Source organism: Doryrhamphus excisus, linkage group LG12 (genome assembly GCF_037039965.1).
Source record: "Doryrhamphus excisus strain RoL-2023G ecotype Guam linkage group LG12, RoL_Dexc_Guam_v1.1, whole genome shotgun sequence".
Taxonomy (NCBI): domain Eukaryota; kingdom Metazoa; phylum Chordata; class Actinopteri; order Syngnathiformes; family Syngnathidae; genus Doryrhamphus; species Doryrhamphus excisus.
Window position 1 is genome coordinate 1,325,087 of NC_136368.1, and position 25,006 is coordinate 1,350,092.

Here is a 25,006-nt window from a genome sequence, read left to right on the forward strand (position 1 = left end):
ATCAAATGCAATAAGCTTCAATGGATTATTGAAGCTTATTGCGAAGATTATTTAATGTTACAATCACAATATCAAGACATTTGAAAGAAAATACAATAAACAAACAATGAAATAAAACCATTAAAAAAAAAAGACCAAAAACACAACATCTTAGGAATTGTTTGTGATGTAAGTATTCCCACCAGGGTGGGGTCAGGGTGATATGGACCACAAACACACATCCCGATATTTTTAGGTTGGACATCGATATACGATATTTAGCTTGATATTTTTTTCCACAAAGTGAGTTGAGACAAAATCAAAGAAAAAACAAAAAAACAGCCGAGGCCCACAAAAGGCCCCTGGGCCGCAATTTGGACACCATGAAGCGTACGTCTAACTGTATAGTACTGCTGTATAGTACTGCTGTATAATACTGCTGTATAGTACTGCGTCTGCTGTACCTACAGTATTTATGTTCAATGCTGTCAAACGACGGCGGTGGGTGCACGTCTGGAGGCGGGCCGAGCGGGCATCAGGTAGCGCACGTTCTTCCAGAAGCGGGAGTTCGGGGAGGCGGCGCCCTGGGAGTCGTGCCGCCACCTAAGGGGGGCACGCTTGGTGATGAGGTGCTGCAGGGCCGGGGACAGGTGAGCGTATCCTTGCGGTCCCGTTTGCCCCACCTGGATGAGAACGACACGCGTGCCAGTCTGGGTCAGGGCGTGGTGAAGACCCACCTGGAATGCAGCCGAGTAGACATTATCGTTTCATCTCGAACTTTATTTACAACATGAACGCAGACGACGCGTCCTACCTGCCAATCCACGCCCCCCAAGACGAGGTTGTGGTCCTTGGGGGCGTGTCGGTCCACTCCCGCGAGGATGACCATCAGCCTGCGACTCTGCCGGATGCGCTTCTCCGCCATCTCCAGTCGATCTGCGAGGGATTGGCATTCAGGTTGAGGTCATGTGACATCACTGCGTCCACATGGACGCCATTTTGTTTTTTTTGTCTATGTATATACAGTCATCCCTCGTTTATCACATAGAAAACCTGCTTATGACTTTATATATATGATCTTTACCATGATTAGAGCCCTGTAGACATGATATAACACCCCTATAGTCACCTTTACTCTCCTATTATCAACTTTTTACACCGCATTGCTCCACTGCAAGGCGCGGGTTACGGGATCACTGCAGGGGTACAAGAAACATGGCCATGGCTTTAACCACGAGCTAGCTAGCTAGCGAGCTAACTAGTTACGCTCTGATTTATTTACTTTCATGTTTTCTAAAGTTAAGAAAGGGTTTAAAAGTCAGTGGGGAAGAAGGACAAAGAAACTAAAAAAGTACCACTTCCACATTGAATGGGAGGATAACTTCATATCCCCCCCACCCTTTTCTTATTATGTCTACTGATGATAGTGTAAGTAGTAATAGGTGTGTAAAGGTTTTGGTATTATGTCTACTACACTTGGTAATGGGGGTATAAATGTGACTATAGGGTTGTTATTTCATGTCCAGAGGGCTCTATTGTTAAAAATCATATTTTATTTCCAAGGTCAGAAACAAGTTTTCTAGGTCTTATGTTTTTGTACTATGTCTACTACATTTGGTAATAGGAGTGTAAAGGTGACTATAGGGTTGTTATTTCATGTCCAGAGGGCTCTATTGTAAAAAATCATATTTGTATGGTCAGAAACAAGTTTTCTAGGTCTTATGTTTTGGTATAATGTGTACTATATTGGGTAATGGTACTCCCAAAGGTGACTATAGGGGTGTTATTTTATGCCTAGAGGGCTCTACTAATGTTAAAATGATTAGCAAAATAACGTTTACACCCACAACCGACCTTCCCCCGGAATGTCGTCCCTGCCTTGGATGCAGAGCCGATAGCGGCATCCTTCCTCCAGCACGGCGGGCAGAACCACATTGACGAAAAGGGCCAGCGTGTCCTCACCGGTACTGACTCCGCCCTCCGCCTGGTACAAGACGTAGGCGTCGTACAGCTTTGAATCTGCGGACACCAAAGGACAAAAGGGTCGTCTCTGTGGAAGACAAAAGACGTCCAAAATATTTTACTACCTTCTCTACTGCAGCATCTCAGACGGAGGCAAGGCCTGACAAGGAGAACCAGGTCGACGGCATAAAGTTTGACCATTAAGGCGGCAAAAACGCCGACGACCAACGTCCATACTCCCCCGATGACCAGTGAAGTGATTTTTCCTAAAAATAAACACTTGAAGTGGCAACAATCTAGCGAATGCAATGATATGTGTAAGGAAATGATGCCTTCACTGACCTCTGGGACGAAGAGTCAAGGACTGAGACTCTGTCGAGTAAAGCCCTTTGCCGATGCACTTGAACTGAGTTTGAAAGTCTTTGACGGACACTTCCTCGATGGTCAGGACTGCGGTGGCCACGGTCCGTAAAGATGGCGGCGATGTGACGCTGCGGAAAGGAAATGAACCACACCCCCGCACATGGAAGCTTCCACCTACTGCGTAGATCGTCTTTACGTGATAACGAAGAAGAATTAAGAACGTGACCGTTGGTGTGTTCCGATCGGACATCGTGGAATCGGGCACCCGTCAGTCAGAGAAAGGGGGGGGGGTTGGCTTACACGGTGTGCGTCTGATGGTATCCGCGCCCGATGTCGTCCTGGCCGCCAAGCTGCCAGCGAGCTGAGCAGTATTTCTCCACGTTGCGTCCACAGAAGACGGAACATCTGATCTGGACTAGCATTCCTGGGCCGCAGTGAAAGACGACACGAAGTGAATCCATCTGTGACGTGGACATCTGACGTGTTTGTGGGGGACTCCACCTTCATCGGCGTGCACCTCCGTCGGCGACACGATGACCAAGGTGGAGTGGACGGACTGAGCTGTTGCCAAAACCTCCCTGGAGCCTGATGACGTGTACGAGTGCTGCTCGTGAGTCCAGGTGCACACGCACGTGTAGACGCCTTGGTCCTCGTCTGTGAAGTTCCTGAGCCAAACGTAAGCTTCGTGGCGACCAGGAAGTAACGTGAAGTTCTGGAAGGACCGCAGAGATCATATGAAGCAGTTACTGATCTTTGGGTGGTCAGTGGAGATAGAAAGCCACAAGACCGTAAACCCACCATGAAAGCCTGGCGTAAAACCTTAACCCTAACCCTGGTTGGAAACCCTACCACTGTTGGAAACTCTAACCCGATTTTGAACTCTAGTTTCAAACTCTAACTCCCAATTTCAAACCCTAGTTTGAAACCCTAAACCTAAATTTCAAACCCAAGCCCCAGTTTCAAACCCTACTTTGAAACCTTAACCCTAGTTCCAAACCCTAGTTTGAAAACCCAACCCTAGTTTCAAACCCTAAACCCCAGTTTAGTACTGGTTTAGTACCCTAGTTCCAAACCTTAACCCAAGTTTCAAACCCTAGTTTGAAAACCCAACCCTAGTTTCAAACCCTAAACCCCAGTTTAGTACTGGTTTAGTACCCTAGTTCCAAACCTTAACCCTAGTTTCAAACCCTAACCCTCGTTTCAAATCCTAACCCTAGTTTCAAACCCTAGTTTCAAACCCTAAACCACAATTTCAAACTCAAGACCCAGTTTCAAAGCCTAGTTTGAAACCTTAACCCTAGTTTCAAACCCTAAACCCCAGTTTAGTACTGGTTTAGTACCCTAGTTCCAAACCTTAACCCTAGTTTCAAATCCTAACCCTCGTTTCAAACCCTAGTTTCAAATCCTAACCCTAGTTTCAAACCCTAAACCCCAGTTAAGAACTGTTTAGTACCCTAGTTCCAAACCTTAACCCTAGTTTCAAACCCTAACCCTCGTTTCAAATCCTAACCCTAGTTTCAAACCCTAAACCACAATTTCAAACTCAAGACCCAGTTTCAAAGCCTAGTTTGAAACCTTAACCCTAGTTTCAAACCCTAACCCTAGTTTGAAACCCCAACCCCCATCTCAAACCCTAGTGTGAAACCCCAACCCTTGTTGGAAAGCCAAAATCCAGTTTGAAAGCCAAGTTTCAAGCCACTAAAACCACATGACTATTTCTCAGTAAAATATCCTGATGTTTACCTCCAAGTGGGCGTGTCCTTACCAGGTACCAGCTAAAGGCTCCGCCCAGCCTTCTACACACGTCATCCACCGGTTCAGGACACATGACCAACTTGTTGTGGCCGGAATGTTCCACGCTTCCATAGAAGAGACGCTTGTCCTCCCGCTGGTTGGCTTCCAGGACGTTGAGTAGCAGGTGAGAACTGTCACAGGTGTCTGCTGACCGGTTACGCCTGTGGAGGACTCATGTCAGTACGGAACCGGAAGCCATCATCAAGGTCCAGAAGTGGTCCTCACCATGTAGCCATGTAGGAGCCGGAGTCCTCCATGGAGATGTTCAAGACGAGCAGCCCACCGCCGTGATGGTGAATTCTCTCCATCTCGTCCGACGTGATGAGCTCGGTGCCACCGGAAGAGTTTCTGAACCACTTGAAGTCTCCCTGGTCCAGCTCGGACTCCACCATGTCTGCTACCATGTCCGGCACAAAGTGGAAAGCTTCACCTTCCAGGAGCCAAAACTCCTTCATGTCAAAGTCCTCGCACGGAAGCTGACCTGAGTCTGCAAGTGGAGAACATCCTTTCATTCACGACTTCCATTTGCTTCTGCCACGGTCCTTACCAGGATACTCCAGTGTGGCCGTCACCATCGGGACGAGCAGAAGAAGTCCAAAGAGATCCATCCTCAGCTAAAGCCAAACCACTTCTCTCTCAGCAAGTCGGAGCTTTTCTTCTTGTCACTCACAGTACAACCTGCTGGACACCAAAGTTCAGAAAAAGAACATCATAGCAACAGTAAAATATGGTGGTGGTAGTGTGATGGTTTAGGGCTGTTTTGCTGGACCTGAAAGACTAGATGTGACAAATTCTGCTGTCGACTAAAAAAAATCGGTGACCTCAAGCTGAAACCAACTTGGGTTCTACTGCAGGACTTTGATCCAAAACACACCAGCGAGTCCAGATTTTGGAGTGGCCAAATAATAATAAGAAGAAGAACAAGAAGAACAAGAACAAGAAGAACAAGAAGAAGAAGAAGAACAAGAAGAAGAAGAAGAAGAAGAAGAAGAAGAACAAGAAGAAGAAGAAGAAGAAGAAGAACAAGAAGAACAAGGGAAAAAATAAGAAGAAGAAGAAGAAGGGAAAAATAATAAGAATCATAATAAGAGTTTCTTACCTCTTGAAAGAGTCCTGCTGACACTTCCTTTACATCTCGTCTGCAGTCGCTCCTCAGCTGCAGTTTGCCTGCCGGCCAGACGCCCACGCACGCTGTAAGTGGATGGTGAAGAAAATGATCACGTTTACGATGCTCGCCACAGACACTTGAGGAAACACCATTCCGTTCTTCTGCATCGCCCAGCAAGGTTTTTTTTTTTTTTTTAGTATGAATCAGATTACCAGTTTGGTGGCGTGCAGATTCCATGGAAGAGGACGCATGGTCAACATTGGCACTCCTTAATGTGCGTTACCGAAACACACACACACACACAACAGGACCTGCACAAACCACTTGGAAGTAAATCTACATCCGCAACTTTTGATGTGGTTGGCTTTATTTTTAAACCTACGTCACCGTACAAGTCTCATGTAAAGACACGTAAATCCAAGTCAGGTCCGAAGTCGTAGCCTTGTTTGGGATCAGGAAAAACACATTTTCATGCATTTCACAAACATTTTCCCCATTTCACAAACAATGAAAATGAATGAGATGATTTTGAAAGAAGGATGTCCACTTTTGCATAGAGGCCTACTATCAACAACTGTCAGTCCTCTGGTAGCTCCGCCCTGCATTACTATAGGGGTGTTATTTTGTGTCTAGATGTCTCTAATAACATTAAAGCAGAATAATCAGGTTTCCTTTGCTGTAATAACGGCAATATTTCATTTATAAATACTACTGGATGTGAATGGTAGTAGTACGACTCCTACGTTACCTCATTAGAAGGTCAAACATGGTGTGTTTTATAGAATTAACAACATGCAGCGAGCAGCGGCGTGCAGGAAGTGAGCAGCTCAGATAAGATCACATGGCAGCGCTATTGGAAACGATTAGCACCTGTCGATGTGAGCGCTTCCTGTTGCTTCAGCAAACACATGCAGACATACAGATATGAGCAAGATTGGTTTACTATGATATAATTATGTGATGCTGCAATTTGGACTTAAAGCAAACATTTTCTGGAAAAATATGCCTTAAAAGGCAAAATACGGAGTAATAGATTTTCTTTAACTTTTTGTGTTTTGTTTCTGTGAGGGCAAAACAACCCAACCAAAAACGTGATCATAATTTAGCAATTAGGGACTTAATTACACATACACATTCGTTTTACCAAGCTCATGCTGAAGTAATTGGTGTGTTAGGTTCAGCAATACCTACATAGCACCACTAGATGGCAGTATTTCTTCAAGTTACCTCGCTATTACATGTTGAGTACTTTTGCTTCAGTTTGATCGTTAAGTTTTACGAGTTTGGCCGTGGAATAGATTGACTGTACATGGACTAGCCGTGTAAATATATTTTGGATGTATGAAGAAGAACGTGCATTAATATTTATGAGCATGCGTGTGTCTAACATACGTGTTGGGACTTGTGTGCTAGAAGGTGTGTGCTAGAAGGTTTGGCGGCCCGTCAACCTGGCGTCTCCTCACTGGTACCGAAGGCATGTGATACCTCAGCCTCTTCCAGAAAAGTCTGTTCGATTTGCTCCATTTTTGGCTTCCTGGGACATCCGTCCTCCATGTCAGAGCCCCTTGTTTCCTCCTGATGTAGCGCAGAGACTCTGGCAGGCGGCTATCGTCCAGAGGACCATCTGTCAACAGACGCCATTGTCACGCTCATGGATAAAAGGACGCTTCCCGCCAACAGTGACGTCACCTATCTCCACCAGGATGACTCGGGGATGGTCGTGGGTCAAAGCATCGTGGAGGCCCAGCTGCTGTTCGAAGCTCAGCTGCTTCTGCTCGTCGCTCAATGGACGCGTCTCCGTCTCCCCGGGCGACACGATGATGATCAGCCTGCGACATCGGCGCATGATGGCTGCGATGGCGTCGTGCGTGGCTGCCAGATGTCAAACACATGAAGTCAGCGATCCTTAGTTAGATATTTAGTCCTGTCTGTCTTGGTCGTCCATCTGTCAGTCCTTGCTTAGCTATTAGCTATTGACCTCTTCAGTTCGTCAGTCATTTAGTTACTTGGATAAGACTAGTTATTTAATCAGCCAGTTAACTGCTTACTGAGTTAACTGGTTATTAAGTCCAAGATTGACTTGTCTTAGTTAGCTATTTAGTTAGCAAGCCGGTCTAACGGTTCCCCGGCTCCTCGCTGACCTTCTCCCGGGCTGTCGTCGCGACCTGTGATGAAAAGCAGGTAGCCATGTTGCTCCTCCAGCTCGCCAGGCAGCGTCTGCAGTGCGAAACGTGCCGTTGGGGCCGAGGTCATCTCACCGCAGTGGAGGACGCTCACGAAGGCGTCGTAGAAGCCCACATCTTCGTCTGGAGAGAGGACTCCATCTTTATATGTTGACTGACATTACCGTCCGCCTTGTGACGTGAGATCACCTCCTTGTTGGACGAAATGTCTCCGCAGCTTCCTGTACGCCAGTGTCGCGTCCACTTTGAAGAAGACCAGCGCCGCCGCCACGAGCAGAAGAAGAAGCAGCAAAGCGGCCATGCCCAGGGCCACGTTGGTGTGGAAGCAGCTTCGAGGGGCTGTGGAAAAAAACACAGGAATACTTCTTATTGACACTGTGTCAAGAGTTCCCTCTGGCGGCCATTGGCCAACAACTTCTCTGCATGACGCTATGGATTGTGGGTACAATACCGTAGCTTTGACGTCTTACTTTAAATCTGTATTGGTACTCGTCTTGTATACTTAAAAGCTACCTTTTGATTGCTGGTTGCTCGTTATTTGAAGTAATGACATCATGACCAATACCGTGAGCGCTTTTCAAGAAGATAAAGAAGAAGGACCTTCTACCAGCAGCTTGACGCAGTCCTTGTCTCCTAGGGAGTTCTTGAACCGGCAGCTAATAGACACGTTGAAGAAGCGAGGGAGAACTCTTGAAATGGTCAGATTGGATTGGCCGTAGACCAGACCTCTTCTGTGAAGGCTTCAGAGGGAAAAAGAGGGACAAATCACGGACGTCAAAGTAAATCATCAATGACAGGAATGGACAAACAATCAAATGATGTGGGGGGGGGGGCACTTATTAAGTCTTGTATATTATATCAATATTTGGCACATAAACAAGCAATGTGGCTCAAGATATGCTAAGTAGTCTAGTAACTCCAGTAACTACTCTAAATGTATGTCTTAGTCATGAGTACTTCAGTAACTACTCTATATTCATCTGCTTTCGTTCCTCAGGAAGTACTCTAATCATTAGCTAATGGCTATTTCCTTAGTAACTACTCTAAATGTGCTCTTAGTTCATCAGTAACGACTCTAAATTTATGTACCTTGGTAACTACTCAATAGTTCCCCAGTAACTACTCCAAATGTGTATACTTTAGTTCCTCAGTAACTACTCTAAATTTATGTTCTTACTTCCCCAGCAACTACTTTATATTTATGTTCTTAGTTCCACAGTAACTACTCTAAATTTATGTTCTGTTCCTCAGTAACTACCCATTAGTTCCCCAGTAACTACTCCAAATGTATATACTTTAGTTCCTCATTAACTAAACTCTAAATTTGTTATTTGTTCCCCAGTCACTACTCTAAATGTATGTTATTCGTTCCCAGTAACTACTCTAACTCTAAGTATTATTCATTACTTCCTCAGTAACTAATCTACACGTACGTGCCTTAGTCATTAGTTCCCCATTAGTTCCTCATTAGTTCCTCAGTAACTACTCATTAGTTCCTCAGTAAGTACTCATTAGTTCCCCATTAGTTCCTCAGTAACTACTGTATTTCTGTGTACCTCATTGTAAAGTGAGACCGTATTTTTTTAAATAAATAAATAATATACAGCAGGCCAACAAAAAAAAATGTGCACTTTGCAAAATGGTCCCTGGGTAGCACTTTGCCCCCCCACCATCCCCACCCCCTTTATGAACAGCTCACAAGGAAGAGGAGGAGGAGTTTTGGAGGTCCTCGTCATCCTCAATGAAACTCCCATTGACCGTCCAGAAGATGGACATCTCGCTGTCCTCTTGGAAGCCCATCAAGGCCAGGCACCTCAGCTCCGTCCTGGCACCTGTAAAGCCGACATTCACATGGAATTACATTTGCACTAAAACTGACCCCAGAACAGCACATGAACAAGGAAAGTGAATTTTGTGTGTGCTTCCAATGAACTTGCCCACTTCCACCGCAATCACTTCCTGTTCAAGGATGACCTGCGGCTCAGCCAGGATGGTCTCTGCCAGCAAAATGAAAATGCAGCATCAGAAACCCAAGTCTTGTCTTGCTCAACGGCAGGTAGAGTATAGGCAGGTATACTTAAGGTCAGATTCCAAATCAGTTCTCAAAAGCATTTATGTTGGCGTTACTCACGTAGTACTCGTATATAAACAGACGGTAATGGTACAGAGTACACACTGTTGCTTATCTTCAGCTGGATGCTGCGTGCAGACGTGTACTTCCTGCCACGGAGGCTGACGTCAACCAGGCAGGTGTACTTCCCAGCATCTTCCTGCGTGGCCTCAGGCAGCCTCAAGGAGGCGCTCTCAGTCACAGTGACGGCCGCGCCCTTACGCCGCACTCTGTGGCAGTCCTGCACACAGAGAGAGGACGGCATAGGACTTTTGGGGGCTGGGACACCCCCGAGAACATGACCCTTTGACCTTGAAGTTTTCCTTCATACCTTGAGCCATCGAACGTTTCGTGTCTGGTTACGTCTCAGGACGTCCTCCTGCATGCAGGGGAGACTTCGGGTGACCCCCGCGGGGACATGCCTCACCTCAGCGACTGGTGGACAAATCTCATTGGACACAAAAACTCCAAAGTCCATCCTTCTTTGTCCAATCCGGTCCCTTTAAAGGGGACGGACAGTCAGAGAGGTGCAACCACGCAGGTCACACAGGGGTCTTCATACCTGGTCTCACAGCTGTAGGTGCCATTATGGGATGCCTGCACAGGTAGAAACCATAGCAACCTTTCTCTGACTTCTACTCCAGGGGGCAGAGCCGGGTTTGCCCCCCCTCTGGTCCATGTGACGTTGCTGTGAACGTCTGCGATGGGACACTTGAGCAAGAGGAGGTGGCCTGCGCTGGCGTGGTAGGTGTCTAGCGCCGACTTGTGGCCTGGGTGGGATGATGCAATGGGAGGACATGACACGGAAACTTTCAACAAGGATGACGGACGCCCACGCAGCTCCAGAGCTCCAAGCGTAATTCATATTTATGACATGTACCGTTTAGCGTGGCCTCATTCAGGTGCTCATTTGTCAAAACGTCAAGCCGTGGAAGCGACCTACTAAACTTTGTTTGTTTGTAGGCGACTTCCTGTCTCATGTGGCACAGTTACGGTGACCTGGATTCCAAATATTTGGTACCATTTACTTGTATTTTTTGCCTTTGACTCACTCTGAGTAGGTCCTTCAAAAACAGCAGCATGCTCCTGTAATGCTCCTTTAAGATCTTTAATGAGCGCTTGTCTAGAACAAACAGCAAAGAGCTCCTGTCATAAAGACGATCTTTGACTTGCCTTTTTGCAGTCGTTTCGTTCCTGTCCTGTAATATAGAGGATCTTTGACAGTTTGTTCTTTACAAATAGACTGATGCCTCTCATCATTGATGTGCCTTTTGACGGTCCTTAAAAACAGCACAGCACTCCTGTCATATAGAGGATCTTTGACTAGTGTTTTGGGTAGCAGGTCCTTAGAAAAATAGCAATAGCGGGCTGCTGTCATTTAGAAGATCTTTGGTAAGCATTTTTGTTGTTCCTTCTTTAAAAAAAAAAAAAAGGAAATCAGCAGAGCGCTCTTAAACTGGAGGAACTTTGATGAGTGTTTTGGTTCGTATTTTCTTTTAAAAAATCAGCAAACCAATCCTAACAATAGAGGATCTTTGACGAGTGTTTTTGGCAGTATTTTCTTTTTAAAAAATCAGCAAAGCAATCCTAACAATAGAGGATCTTTGACGAGTGTTTTTGGCAGTATTTTCTTTTTAAAAAATCAGCAAAGCAATCCTAACAATAGAGGATCTTTGACTAGTGTTTTGGGCAGTACTTTCTTTAAAAAAAATAAATAGAGCACTCCTAACAATAGAGGATCTTTGACTAGTGTTTTGGCAGTATTTTCTTTTAAAAAATCATCAAAGCACTCCTAACAATAGAGGATCTTTGACTAGTGTTTTGGGCAGTACTTTCTTTAAAAAAAATAAATAGAGCACTCCTAACAATAGAGGATCTTTGACTAGTGTTTTGGGCAGTACTTTCTTTAAAAGAAATCAACAGAGCACTGCTAATAATAGAGGATCTTTGACTAGTGTTTTGGGCAGTATTTTCTTTTAAAAAAATCAACAGAGCACTCCCGGCAAGGAGAATATTTTTTTTCATTTGTCCGTTCATATGTCAACAGTGCTCTTACCCTGTGAAATAAAGGATCTTTGACAAATATGTTTTGAAAAACAGCAGGGGTCCTATCATATTGTGGATCTTTGACTGCCATTTTTTTACTGTAGGATTGTATAAACTATAGAAGCCCGTTATCCCAACGGTAAGTCACAATGATGAGATGAAAAAGTTAAAGATCAAAATTATGAGATGTAAAGCGCGCATGTGCCACAGGTGCCGCCTTCTTCACTTGACAAAAAAAATATACAATGTGTCTTTGTAAATGTTGACGTAATGATTCCTTCTTGCTCAGTAGGATGCCCACCTTGCTTACGATTGTGTCGCCATTTTGTCCAAATGAAGAAGGCTGCACCTGTGGCACCTGCGCAGTTTGCATCTCATAATGTCGCCTTTTTATCGGTTACATGGAGGTGATTTGACTAGCTTGATGAGGAGTAAAAGTTGACCGTTGAAAGGCAAACAACGACATATGATGATCATCGTCGCCCACGATGAAATGTCAGTATACTCACTGTGTGTGACCGCCACGAGGAGCAGAGCGGCGAGCACGCGCACCCGCGCGTGGGTCATGGTGTGTTTGAGGGCTGGCAGAGATTGTAGGTCACCGGTGTTTTTCTGCTGCTGCTTCACACCACACTTGTATGCGCCCCAGAAAGGGAAGTGAGAATGTAAAGAGACAAAAACAAACAAAATATAGATTTATGACTCTCCAATGGACGTGTGTTCTTGTCAGTAAAGTTTATAAGCCGTAGTTGTATGCCAAACATATCAATGTTTTTGGCCATGGCTGTATAAATGAGGTTGATTTGGTTGTATTCCATACAGACTGTATACAGGGGTCCAGACAATATGACTCAATTATTATTATTTGAAAAATAGATACTGTATCCATGCTGTTGATTTCCAGAAACGAAGTTTAGTCCACCACATATGTTAGATCCTAGGTCGATTGTCATGGGGGTACATGAGTAAAAAAAATACGGCCTAACACTCACAATAACGAGTGCAAATGAACGCCGCACTGCACGAGCGACGGGAGCAGAAAAGAGACACTAAAACTAGCAAACTGCTATCATTCCCGAGCTAGCTTTTTCAGAGGAAGGTGCATTCAGGCGCATCACGTAACTCCTGGGACACTAGTAAAACACAGGAAACTTACCCACGGATGATAATTTATCTATTTATCATAGATAAATGTCCAACTTTTGTCATAATCAATATTATAAGTTATTATTGCTATGGATAATCAATAATATAAATACTAAGACATCTATCTATCCGTTTTGTATGCTGCTCATCCTTGCCCGGGTCGCGGCTAATGATAAAACAAACTAATTAATGATAGCAATAAATAATATAAATAATGAGAGTTGTGTTAAATGAATTATTGCTATAAATAATGAATAATATTAAAGAAAGTAGTGAACTATTACTATAATTATCATCAATCAAAACTTACCAGTCAGAGCTCAGCACTTGTCATGTGTCGCTTCGGTCCTCTTCTACGTTTCCTCCAGCGCCCGTAACAAAAGTTCGCTCACAGAAAAAAAAAAACAACCCAAGACCTTTTCGAAGAACTGAGACCTCAAACCTCATTCTCCTTCCAAGTGAAGCGTAAATCCCCTCATGTGGCGTTTGAAACACGTGATTCAGTGGAAAGTCCTCAGTTGCTCTCATTTCAAAACGCATCAGTAAATCACATACAGTCCATTTAATTCATCTGTTCCAGGGTCAAGCTGTGGCTGGTTTGAAGTATGAAGTTGACTATAGGGGTGTTAGTTCTTGTCTAGAGCGCTCTGATAATGTTAGCTTTTCTGTGCTGTGACTATTCCGTTGAAAGAGCCAGTGTCCTGCATCGGAAGGCATCGAACACACGGCTTTTGTGGTTCCAAGGGTGTCAGCTTTATGTCGGCAAACCCAGCCAGTTCGGAAACACACAAAATAACACATACGCTATTTACAGTATCTTAGTAACACATGTCAGTGTTGTTGCATTGCAGTTTTTCCCTCATGTTTTCCAGGGGGGGGTTGGGGGGGGCTGTCTCCAAGTCCCAAGAACCCAAACCACTTTTTGGTCTGTGTGGCGTTCAAGTCCGCTGTCAAAGTACACCTATGCTAGCCGATGAGCTAACAGCGCTCGCCTGTGAGTCGTTACACCTTCAGCAGCGCGGTTCTCTCGGGGGCCGCCCCCCTGGTGCCCTTCACCGGCATGTGATAGCGCATCTCCTTCCAAAACCTGGAGGAAGGAGACAACGAGTTTGAAGCGTCCGCTTTGTCTTGCGTGGTCGAACACGTCCTGGAGGAGGACTTCCTCCGGGTTCTTTGGTTCTTCCACCAGCACACGGCGCCCTGCTTCCTCCTCAGGTGACGCAGCGACTCTGGGAAGACAGCCAGCTGGGCCGGGGTCACCTCTTCCAGCTCCACCAGAACCACCTGATGGAAGATGGGACGATGTAACATCACCGAACCAAGCGTTGTGTTCAGGTGCTCACCTTGAGCGTCCCCTCCAGCAGCGCTCTGTGCATGGCCGTCACGCACTCGTGTTGACGTTGAGGGTCCAAGCAGACGCTGATGTTGTTGTTGTTGTTGTTGTTGCTGCTAACAAAGGAGGAGGCGCTGTAGAGCAGCAGGAGGCGGCGGCTGGCTAGCATGTTGTCCTGCACCGAGTCCACCATGGCTGCAGGGGGCGCCAGAATACATCAGGAAGTGATAACGCTCCCAAGAGTTAATATTTCCTACTTTTTGGAGAAAGCAGTACCGTCCTCCATGATGGGGGGCACTTACCCTGCCCGGGCAGAGAGTCGCGGCCCGCGATGAAGAGTTTGTAACCGCAAGCCTTTTCCAGCACCTGAGGAAGGACGTGAAGGGCAAACGTGCACACCTCATCGCTGAAGTCTGCCTCGCAGTTCAAAGGGTACGTGACGTAGGCATCGAACAGCTTCCCGTCGCAATCTGACGTTCAAAAACAAAACAAAAACTCGTGTTAGCTGCAGTGTCTTAATTCTGGACGCGTTGTTTAGCATGTGTACTTGTGTTAGCTGTGGTGTAGCAGTTCTAGCCGCATTAGCATGCACATGTTAGCTTAGTTCGAGACGCATTACTTAGTGTGTGCTCCTGTTGGCTGTAGTATGATTGTTCGAGCCGCATTAGTGTGCTCATGTTAGCGTAGTTCTAGCCGCATTACTGAGTATGTAATCGTGTTAGCTGCGGTATGTGAGTTCTAGCCGCAATGCTTAGCATGCTCATGTTAGCATAGTTCTAGCCGCATGACTTAGCGTGCTTATGTTAGCTGTTATGTATCAGTTCTAGCCGCATTGCTGAGAATGCGCACTTTAGCGTAGTTCTAGCCGCATTACTTAGCATACTTACGTTAGCTGGAGTGCAGTAGTTCTAGCCACATTACTGAACGTGCTCATGTTAGCTGGAGTGTAGTAGTTCTAGCCGCATTGCTTAGCATGCTCATGTTAACGTAATTCTAGCCACATTACTTAGCATGCTTATGTTAGCTGTTATGTATCAGTTCTAGCCGCATTGCTGAGCATGCGCACATTAGCGTAGTTCTAGCTGCATTACTTAGCGGGCTCATGTTAGCTGGAGTGTAGTAGTTCTAGCCGCATTACTCGGCGTGCTTATGTTAGCTGGAGTGTAGTAGTTCTAGTCGCATTGCTTAGCATGCTCATGTTAGCGTAGTTCTAGCCGAATTATTTAGCATGCTCATGTTAGCGTAGTTCTAGCTGCATTACTTAGTGTCTTTATGTTAGCATAATTCTAGCCGCATTACTTAGCGTGCTTATGTTAGCTGGAGTGTAGTAGTTCTAGCCGCATTGCTTAGCATGCTCATGTTAGCGTAGTTCTAGCCGAATTATTTAGCATGCTCATGTTAGCGTAGTTCTAGCTGCATTACTTAGCATCTTTATGTTAGCATAATTCTAGCCGCATTACTTAGCGTGCTTATGTTAGCTGGAGTGTAGTAGTTCTAGCCGCAGCTCTAGCTGGAAGTGGCACATTTTGCTACGAGCTAAAGCGTGCTATTACCGTCATTGGCATACAGGACAGGAAAGGACATTCGGAAGCACAACACAATGTCAATCTTGAAGAGGAAGTAGATGACAACCGTGGCGATGAAGAGCGCCGTGACGCCGCTGAGAGCGCAGCTGACAGGGACAACGGCGGACGGCTCTGGGAGACACAACACGGGACATGTAAAACTGAACATGTCTGGTCCTCATGCGTCACGGCTCACCTTGCGGCAGCACAGCAAAGTGTCCCTGAGGGAGGCCCCGCCCACTGTACGCTCGACAGGTGTAGTTAATGAGGAAGTCTTCCTGCTTCAGGTGACCAATGGTAAGCAGTCGCTCCAGCCAGACGCCTTTACTGGGACCGCTTTCCGTCCACACACTAAGCGGCACACAACAGAACAGGATATCAATGGAGGACATCATCTTGCTTTTTTTGTCATTTTTTTACATTTTCTGTCCACCAATCAACACACTTCATCCTGTTTAGCTCCGCCCCCTTGGAAGGGTGGCAAAAAGTGGTTATTTTGCCAGTGGAAACGCTGGCCTGCGTCCTGAAACTGACCGCTGTTGTGATGTGAAGATGCGGTCGGCGGCGTCGGTGCTGAAGACAAACTCACTGTCGGCCAACCAGAAGATGTCCACCATGGGATCTTCTGGAACCTTCCCGATGCACGGAACAAACACCTGACACGTCCGCGTCAACCTGGAGCCTGAACGCAAACAAAACGTTCAATACACTGACCAATTTATGCGTATATTTCATGACACATTGTTTGATTATTCATATATTTAATTAATTTCATTCTATTTATTTACTGGTTTTTCAAATAATAATAATGTTTTTCAATTCTGAAAATCAACATTTAGAATGAACACAGAAGCTGAAGCTGGGCTGAAATGCTGTGGAAATATGCTAAAATTTTGAATGAAAGTAAGAGTTAATTGGTAGTTTCAGCTCAGTTCGGGAATTGAACCAACCGTCTCTGGATCGGGAGCCAAGCGCTCTAAGAGCTGCACTATTACTACTTTTACTACTTTGCCACAATCGGGGTAGCAGTACGGTTATGCTAAATAAGTCTAGTGTCATCTCCCAGCATGCTTTGCGGCAATGCTCTTTAAATAGTTGTTTATATTTGTACATCCATTTTCTATAACGCTTATCCTTACATTTATCCTCGTAAAAAAAAATTTTTGTTACAATACAACTTTTTTTCTTAATATCTTGACTTCATTTTCCTAAAATTTCTGCTGTTTTTTTTACATATTCCAACTCTTTCAACTTTCTTCTTGTCAATTTTCTTCTCATTATATCCTGACTTTATTCCCATAATATTTTGACTTTATTCTCGTGACTTTTTTGCAAGCTAGTTTACCAAAAATTAATTTAATAAATTTAATAAATGTAAAATTAATACATTTCTCAACATTATGCTACTAAAATGAGCTTCCTCATACGTTATTCTCATAAAATTACAAAACTTTTTTTCTCTAAATATTTTCACTTTCTTTTTACATTATTTTTACATACTAGTGATTTTAGTCATTTTTGTGTTTTATTGTTAAATAATATTTGTAGAATATCCTACGGGCCCCAACAGCCGAGGGACACAAATACACTTTGGACACCCATGACTTAATTTATCTATAATTTATTTATTTATATATATTTATTATTTATTAATTTAATATAACTATAATTTATCTATAATTTATTTATTTACTTAATAATGACTTAATTAATCAGGGTTTTAAACAGGGTTTTTTGTCCCTAATTTTGTCACACAAAGCCAATAAATAAATTAAAAATAAATGACTAAATTTTTAAATGTAATTAATTTTGGTACACTAAAAGAGCTCCATACAAATTTTGTGTATGAAGCAAATAAATTAAAATTCAGTCTTTTTTATTTAATTAATTTAGCACACAAACCAAAAACTGAATTTTAATTTTCAAGAAAATGGCGTTTAATAACCTTTATCTCATCCAATTCAATTCCATGATGTGAAAGAAACTAGTTTAGCAAAGTTGGCCTCACCCAAAGGCGCCTTGAAGATTTCGTTGGCGGGTTTCAAGACTTGTGGCAGGAAGCAGTAATCCTCTGCAAGGACAGCATAAGATCAGGTGTACTGTCCTCTAGAGGCCAAGCGAGGGAGTGCAGCACAGACAGCAACCAGCGGTGGAATAGTGTTGTTACACCGAGCGCCACTAGAGGGCGCCGTTGGACATGTTGGCGCAGTCTCTGACCTTGGACCCAGGCCTCAATGGTCTCCGACACTGATCCTGTCACGCCGCCCAGGGTGAAGGTCAGAGTGCAGGTGTAGGTGTCATTGTTTTGGGGGTCCACGTCTTGGATCTTCAGTCTGGCCTTGCTGCGGTAGACGTGACCCTCGGAGCCGTCCTCGATGAGGTCACAGCCCTGGAGGACAAAGTTCACGTTCATCTTCTCATTCATTCACCAAATGGGTAAAAGGTTCTGGCTCATGTTTCCATGGCAACACACTGACTTTGTACCAGGTGATGGAGAAGGGGACGTGGTAGCTGTCCAGCTTTTTGGTGACGTCCCTGAGCGGACAGGACAGGGTGTCCGTCACGCCGATGGTGAGGACCTGAGCGGCTTTCTGAGGCCTCCCACACTCACCGTCCACGGGTCGCTCCACCACCATCTGAGTGGACTGCTTGTAGCAGCCTGAGCCGGTTCTGGGAGAACACGGCATCGTCATGTCATGTGACTTGCTAATAACTTGCTAATAACTTGCTAACAAACCCACACGTCACATTGAATCCACTTTCACTTCAATTATTTCCACTGAAATACTTTTATGGTCAAATTAATGACAACCAATCAGCTGACTTCAACCCAACCGCATTCAAACCGAATTCAGTTCTATTTCAATTCTGTTTACATTTAGCCAAAATCGTGCTGGAGTCTATCCCAGCCAATCACAGGGCAAGTACATTCCTACCAATTTGGAGTGGCCAATTAACCTAGCATGCAACGAGAAGCTTTTAAAAAATATTTCATTTATTATATTTCACTTATGAAATACAATCATTTATTTCACTTTATAATAAATTTATTCAAATTTTAATTATTGACCTTAAAATCCATGAAATCAACTTCCAGTCCAAAATAATTTTGTACTTAAATCACATCAATGAAATTTCCGTACCGATAATTATCGGCCCGATATCAGCATAAAAATGCGATATGCCTGACTCTCAATTTCCGATACCGATATCAGCCGATACTGATAACGATCAAAAACATGACATATGTCCTTTGGTGGAATGAACACATACTGTATTTTTGTTTACAGCATTTTTAAATATCGGTTTTCATGTTGGGGAAAAAATCAGATACCGATATCACATTTTTATGCTGATATTTTGCCGATAATGATCCCTAATTAAAATCCATTAATATGACTTATATCAACAATAATTCTCTTTAATTTACATTAAATTAAATATTTATTTAATTTTAATTTTAATTTTAATTTCAATTTTAATTTTAATTTTAATTTTAATTTTAATTTTAATTTTAATTTTAATTTTAATTTTAATTTTAATTTTAATTTTAAAATGAAATGACCAATATCGATGATTTAATTCAATTTTAATGAAATACGACACTGAACGACGCCACTTGAATTGAAATGTAGTAACGTTGAGATGATGACGATGGGGGGGGGGGGGGGGGGCGTTTCCTACCTGACCACACACTGGTATTGGCCGTGGTCCTCCAGCGTTACGTTGAGAAGCCACAGGGTCTCCCCCAGCACCAAAACCCGACCGCTGACATTGGCGAGCGGTCGCCCCGTCTCCAGGCGGTACCAGCTGACGTCGTACGGCACGGCGGTGAAGTCGAAGACGTCGGGAGACACCAGGGTGCAGTTGAGCATGCCCACGTCTCCCGGCACCGTGAAGACCCTCTCGAACTGGAGCCGGTAGTCGCTGCAGTTGTCTGCCGCACAAACATGGACGTCTGTTGCTGCTTAGCAAGATAACGGAATTTATTTTCACTTTTGGCCTTGAGGGCCCACTTGAATTGGGGGCCAAGTAGGGCGGTGACCCACCAGGTGACCCACCACTTTCAGCAGGTGGAGCCACCTACAGCCCCGTAGTGGAAGGTCTACGCTCCATTCAGTGACATCCAAGTCCAAAAGCAAGCCATAATTGGAGGTTGGTGTATTTTTTTACTTGAACAATGATTTGGAGTGCATGAGAAAATGTAAGTCATCATCATATTTGTCCGAATAAAGGTACCTTTAGCTGCGCCAGGCGTTAAAACCAACCAGAAAGTGAAGAAAGTTCCTTTTTTAACCTTACTATACTAATAATCCATAATTAATCCATAATTAATCCATAATTAATCCATAATAATCCATAATGATCCATAATTAATCCATAATTAATTCATAATCATCCATAATTAATCCATAAGAAGCCATAATTAATCCATAAGAAGCCATAATTAATCCATAATTAATCTATAATTAATCCATACTAATCCTTTTTTCGCCCAACTGCTTTTTCACTGTGCGCCGACCACCCCCCCTGGTTTTGGACAAGAGCACGTTGTCAAGAGTAAGACTGTGTTTGCTTGCCAGATGTTCTCTTTCCTCAAAAGCCAGCATCCAGCATTCCAGCCAAGCGGAGCACAAGATTCCCCAAATGCCGGTATTTTTCCAGCTGATGGATGTCTTCCCAATAATCCTGTCTCGTTCAAGGTGAAAGTTTGGCCGTTTTCACCCCACTTTTCAGGCTAGTAGATAAACACACGGCGGACTTTCCCATGCTAGCAGGGCCAAAGGGAGGAAGGAGGTGTCCAAACTCACCCTCAGCCCAAACAGCAGCGGTCCAGTAGATCCAGAACAGGAGGGTCCTCACGTAGACACGGAGGCCCATGACTGAAAGACACAAATATTCCAAAATTAGAGACTGAAGTCACGGGAGGTTTTTCATCAAGTGGTTTTCAAAGAGCAGAAGGATCCGTGTCAGTCCCCCGTGCGCCTCCTCCTCACTTCTTTGGGTCAAAGACCCGTGAGCAAACGCTGCGTAACCAACTGGAAGGAGGCCCAACGTTGCGTTTCCAGCATGTGTGTGTTGGTGTGTGTTGGTGTGTGTTGGTGTGTGTTGGTGTGTGTTGGTGTGTGTTGGTGTGTGTGTGCCAAACCAGATATGATTGCACATTTTCACGTTTTTCCAGTATTCCAAACTATTGTTCCCATAAAGTTCATCAATCTGTTCCATGGTCAGCTATAAAATCTTGATGAGCGTGTACAGACATCTGAAGTTGGAACATTGTTACGACAAATATCGGGGCCACATTGAAAAGAAAAATATCAGAATTTACAAGAATAAGATTATCAATTTCTGAGAATGAAGTCATAACGTAAGAGATTAAAGTTGTACTTTTGTGAGGAAAAAAATCACAAATTTACAAAAAAAATGTTTTTTGAATTACAATTTTTTTTTGATTTACAAAAAAATTTTTTTTGAATTACAATTTTTTTTTTGATTTACAAAAAAATGTTTAAATTACAACATTTTTTGGGAATTACAAATTTTTTTTTGAATTACAATTTTTTTGAATTTATAATGAATTATTTGAATTACAAAAAATATTTATTAAATATTTATTCATAAACTTTATAAGAATAAAGTTTACATTTCCGAGAATAAGTCGCAAATACATGAGCTAAAACTCGGGCATTGCCTGAGACAGCTATAAAAATGATGTGACCTTTGGTCTTGGTCATGTGAGGGGTTGGGGTAAGGAAGGCGGAAGTGAGAAGAAGTATGCTAATGGTGGTTGGTATGCTAATCTCACTTAGCATCTCTGTTTTTAATCTATTTACATCATCTGTGAATTACGGACCCTTTAATATGTTCCATTTGTGCTCTGTGGTTTTCATCACACTTTTCCCTCATGACATGAAAAGTCGCAAGAGAACCCAGACTGCTTGTTCCCGCGCTAATCCAAGCCCGCCATGGGAACATGCAGCCTTACGTGTTGCTATGGACACGCTAAGTCGACGGACGCTGGCGCTCACGTCACTGCAATAAAAAGCACGGTTGCTGTGGAACATGTTGACCGCTGGTCTCGATGTTTGTTCTGCCTTGTTTGGCCACATGACAAAGGTTCAAATATTAGAAGCAACAGTCATGTAACGGCCATTGTTATTATTATTATTATTATTATATCTGTCATAGAGCTCATGAGATGGTGTCGCTAATGAAGTGAAACAAACACGCGTGATCGTGTGCTTGTTTGCTCTGCAAAGATCAGGCGGGTTCAAAGGTGGGCCGAAAGATAACACCATGGAGTTTGCTTGGGCTATTTCCCACCCCCATTTTGCTTTTACTGTAACAATAAAATAAAGTCATTATTAGACATAGCTATTCAACAATTAATATATATATATTATTAATATTTATTATTTTATTTTACAATAATAGCAATTATTAAGTATAATTGTTTAGATTAAATGTTTTATATTTGATGTTTTTTTCAAATTCTTTATTTATATTATTTATACAGTCATTTAAACAATTTAGTCATCAAATAATCATGCCAGCCTTTTATTTTGACGTCCTACATACTTCCTGTTAAGCAACATTAGTACAGGCTTTTATTTTGAAGTTTCTTCAACAATTAGATTTGGAAAGCGCCACACACAAATGTCACATCCATTATGACATTTGAGTGGCACCTTTATACTGAAATTCCACAGCATATTACTACTACCAGTATGACCAGTTTATTTCTATTATACTTCCTGTCACCTGGTTTTGGATAGCTTTTATTATGGAAATCCACAGCACTACGTCTTCGGTGACATCCTTTGTGGTTTGCTAGCCTTTCCAAATGTTCCATCATTAGCAACATTTGTCAACAATACAGTTCAGATAGTTTTTTATTTTGAAAGACCACATGACAATGCCATTGTACTTCCTGGGTGGCATCGTGGTGGGCGGGGCCGGGGTCTACTCTTATTCATTGATAACAGTCATTGTTTTTACTATACTAGAGTCTTACAACTAACAGGACCATGGCCCAATACAAGCTTTTATTTTGAAAAAACAGTGCAAAACACCACGCTACTTCCTGGGTGACACCCTGACGTGAGTGACTCAAAAGATGTTTTAAAAACATATTGACAGTACCGCAAAATGTCTGTTTGCAGGTTTACCGCAATGCTTGCTATAAACACGCACGAACATTAAACAAAGTCCATAAAGCCTTGACTATGGGACGTCACCAAGGAAGTTCAAAACCCCTCCTTGAACCTTCTGCGGGACAAACTCACCTGGATGAAGGTGATGACGAGGATGACGGCCACCTCAGGTCACATGACCGCTTGGGCAGGTCAACAGTTGGCCAAATAAAAGGTGAGCTCACGTGGCGTCCGCGGCGAGGACTTCCTGTTTGAGTGAGCACTTTTGTTGAGCACATGTTGTAACTTCTCCTAGATGCTTGTGTTGGGCAACAACTGGGAGGAGAACTCTCCGTGACACACACATACACACGCGTTGTGTACATTCCACTCTGCTGCTTCACGCATGCGTGTCCATACGGCGACCTCTAGTGGCCATCTCGCACCAACGCAGCCTCTTCCATGGAAACACAATCTTTTCTGAAGCGAGTCTTTAGTTTGCCACTAGAGGGCGTATTTGCATTGTATTTGCTATGTGATACAAGAACCAAGCTCTTCTCGATTATTTTCAGTCATTACCGCTGTGGTGACTCCGAAATCAGGAAAAAAACCGAAAGAAACAAAGAAATAAACCACCCAAGAGACTCGATACGAGAGAAACCGATAATATTTATTTTACTATACTATTAATATTTTTCTATATTTATTTTACGCTAAATTCGATTGACTTCCATTGTTGTCACCGTTGACATATTAAATAAAGTTGTGTGTTGAATAACCAGGTCAATCCTGTTCCCAAACGCTATTGAATTAAAGCATAAAGTCCACCAGAGGCCGCTGTCGTACCATCTGAGATTGCAATAGCACCGATTCCACTACTCCAAATGACCAAATGTTATGTTTGTGTTTTAGTTTAGCATGGAATATAAACAATACATTAGTCATGGACATGGAACATTTTTAAAAATAGAATTTTAGTTTTTAGATTTAGACGTTTTATAGATTGTCAGAGAAGGCGGTCGCTCCAGTTATTAGCCTGTGAAGACACAAGTGATGCATACATGGCGCGTTTGGTCAAAGATGCAGGCCGAGGGTGGATGATTCAATAGACGGAAGATAAGACCTCAAAGGTGATGTTAACACGGACACAGGATGTGCTTTGTCTCCACGTTATCAGTGGCGTGGCTTTTGACGGGCCATGTACAGCTAATGAGATTGGAGCGCCTGCTAAACGGATGATGTCTAATGGCAAGCTCCACCACGTTAGATGCTGTCTAATGACAAGCTCCTCCATTTTAGGTGAAGGCTGTCGTGTTGCAGCGATGTGCAGTCTGGGCCAGCAAAGCCTTCTCTGCTGGCCTTAAGCACCGCCGGAAGCGACGACCTGCATCGACAACTTCAATGATGTTAGAGTATGTTCCTGTCCAGGTGTCAGGTGTCGGTCCATCGCCGCGTTCCTGTATGCATATTGTACTCCCTCACCATCTGGTCCATTACATCCATGCTGCACTTCCATCCATCCATCCATCCATCCATCCATCCGTGCATCCATCCCTTTTCTATGCCACTAGGGTCACGGCCAGCCACAACCATACAAATCCAATTCACATCAAAGAACAGTCACTCAAAGAACGTCTGGCCACAACCGAGTGAAATCTGCCACTGCCGTTTATCCCTGACGTTCCTGGTGAAAATAACAAACACGACAATCAAGAGAATGTGAGGAAAAGCAAGGATACAAATGAGGAAATGCCAAATAAGAGAGAGTTGAATTTTCCAACATATTTTTCCACAACCATGTAACACACACACATACTTCCTATTTTTGATACCCTCCATTTTCTATCTACCAACCCCCGACCAAGGGTTAGGGTTAGGTGTAGGATTAAGGTTAGGGTAGGGTTAGAGGGTTCGAGGATTCGAGGGTTAGAGAGCTAGAGGGATCGAGGGTTCAAGGGTTAGATGGTTTGAGGGTTAGAGGGTTAGAGGGTTTCGACGGTTCGGGGGTTTCGACGGTTCAAGGATTTGAGGGTTTGGGGGTTAGAGGGTTAGAGGATTAGAGGGTTCTAGGGTTCAAGGGTTAGATGGTTCAAGGGTTAGATGGTTTGAGGGTTCAAGGGTTTCGAGGGTTCGAGGGTTTCGAGGGTTTGAGGGTTTTGACGGTTCAAGGGTCAGAGGGTTCGGGGGTTAGAGGGTTCGAGGGTTAGAGGGTTTGGCGGTTAGAGGGTTCAAGGGTTCGAGGGTTTGAGGATTCGAGGGTTAGAGAGCTAGAGGGATCGAGGGT

The 25,006-nt window shown here is 43.7% G+C and overlaps 2 protein-coding genes across 2 annotated transcripts; both read right to left on the bottom strand.

The window, feature by feature from the left end:
• Positions 1-2: 2 nt before the first annotated feature.
• On the bottom strand, positions 3-3,177 carry LOC131136277 (interleukin-1 receptor type 1-like). The gene is made up of 6 exons (XM_078795190.1): positions 2,605-3,177; positions 2,284-2,432; positions 2,067-2,207; positions 1,834-1,998; positions 794-915; positions 3-716 (listed from the first exon to the last, which is right to left on the bottom strand). Exons 1-6 carry the CDS (start codon positions 2,778-2,780, stop codon positions 468-470), a joined length of 1,002 nt encoding a protein of 333 aa, XP_078651316.1. The 5' UTR covers positions 2,781-3,177; the 3' UTR covers positions 3-467.
• Positions 3,178-4,435: 1,258 nt separating this feature from the next.
• On the bottom strand, positions 4,436-23,113 carry LOC131135912 (uncharacterized). The gene is made up of 25 exons (XM_078795373.1): positions 22,876-23,113; positions 20,401-20,472; positions 19,274-19,526; positions 18,067-18,259; positions 17,807-17,978; positions 17,598-17,660; positions 16,124-16,271; positions 15,786-15,940; positions 15,578-15,721; positions 14,327-14,494; positions 14,035-14,219; positions 13,697-13,975; positions 12,055-12,229; positions 10,062-10,269; positions 9,831-9,999; positions 9,566-9,740; positions 9,327-9,386; positions 9,089-9,221; positions 7,990-8,129; positions 7,579-7,728; positions 7,348-7,512; positions 6,896-7,078; positions 5,198-6,830; positions 4,646-4,776; positions 4,436-4,585 (listed from the first exon to the last, which is right to left on the bottom strand). Exons 2-23 carry the CDS (start codon positions 20,468-20,470, stop codon positions 6,616-6,618), a joined length of 3,603 nt encoding a protein of 1,200 aa, XP_078651499.1. The 5' UTR covers positions 20,471-20,472; positions 22,876-23,113; the 3' UTR covers positions 4,436-4,585; positions 4,646-4,776; positions 5,198-6,615.
• Positions 23,114-25,006: the final 1,893 nt, after the last annotated feature.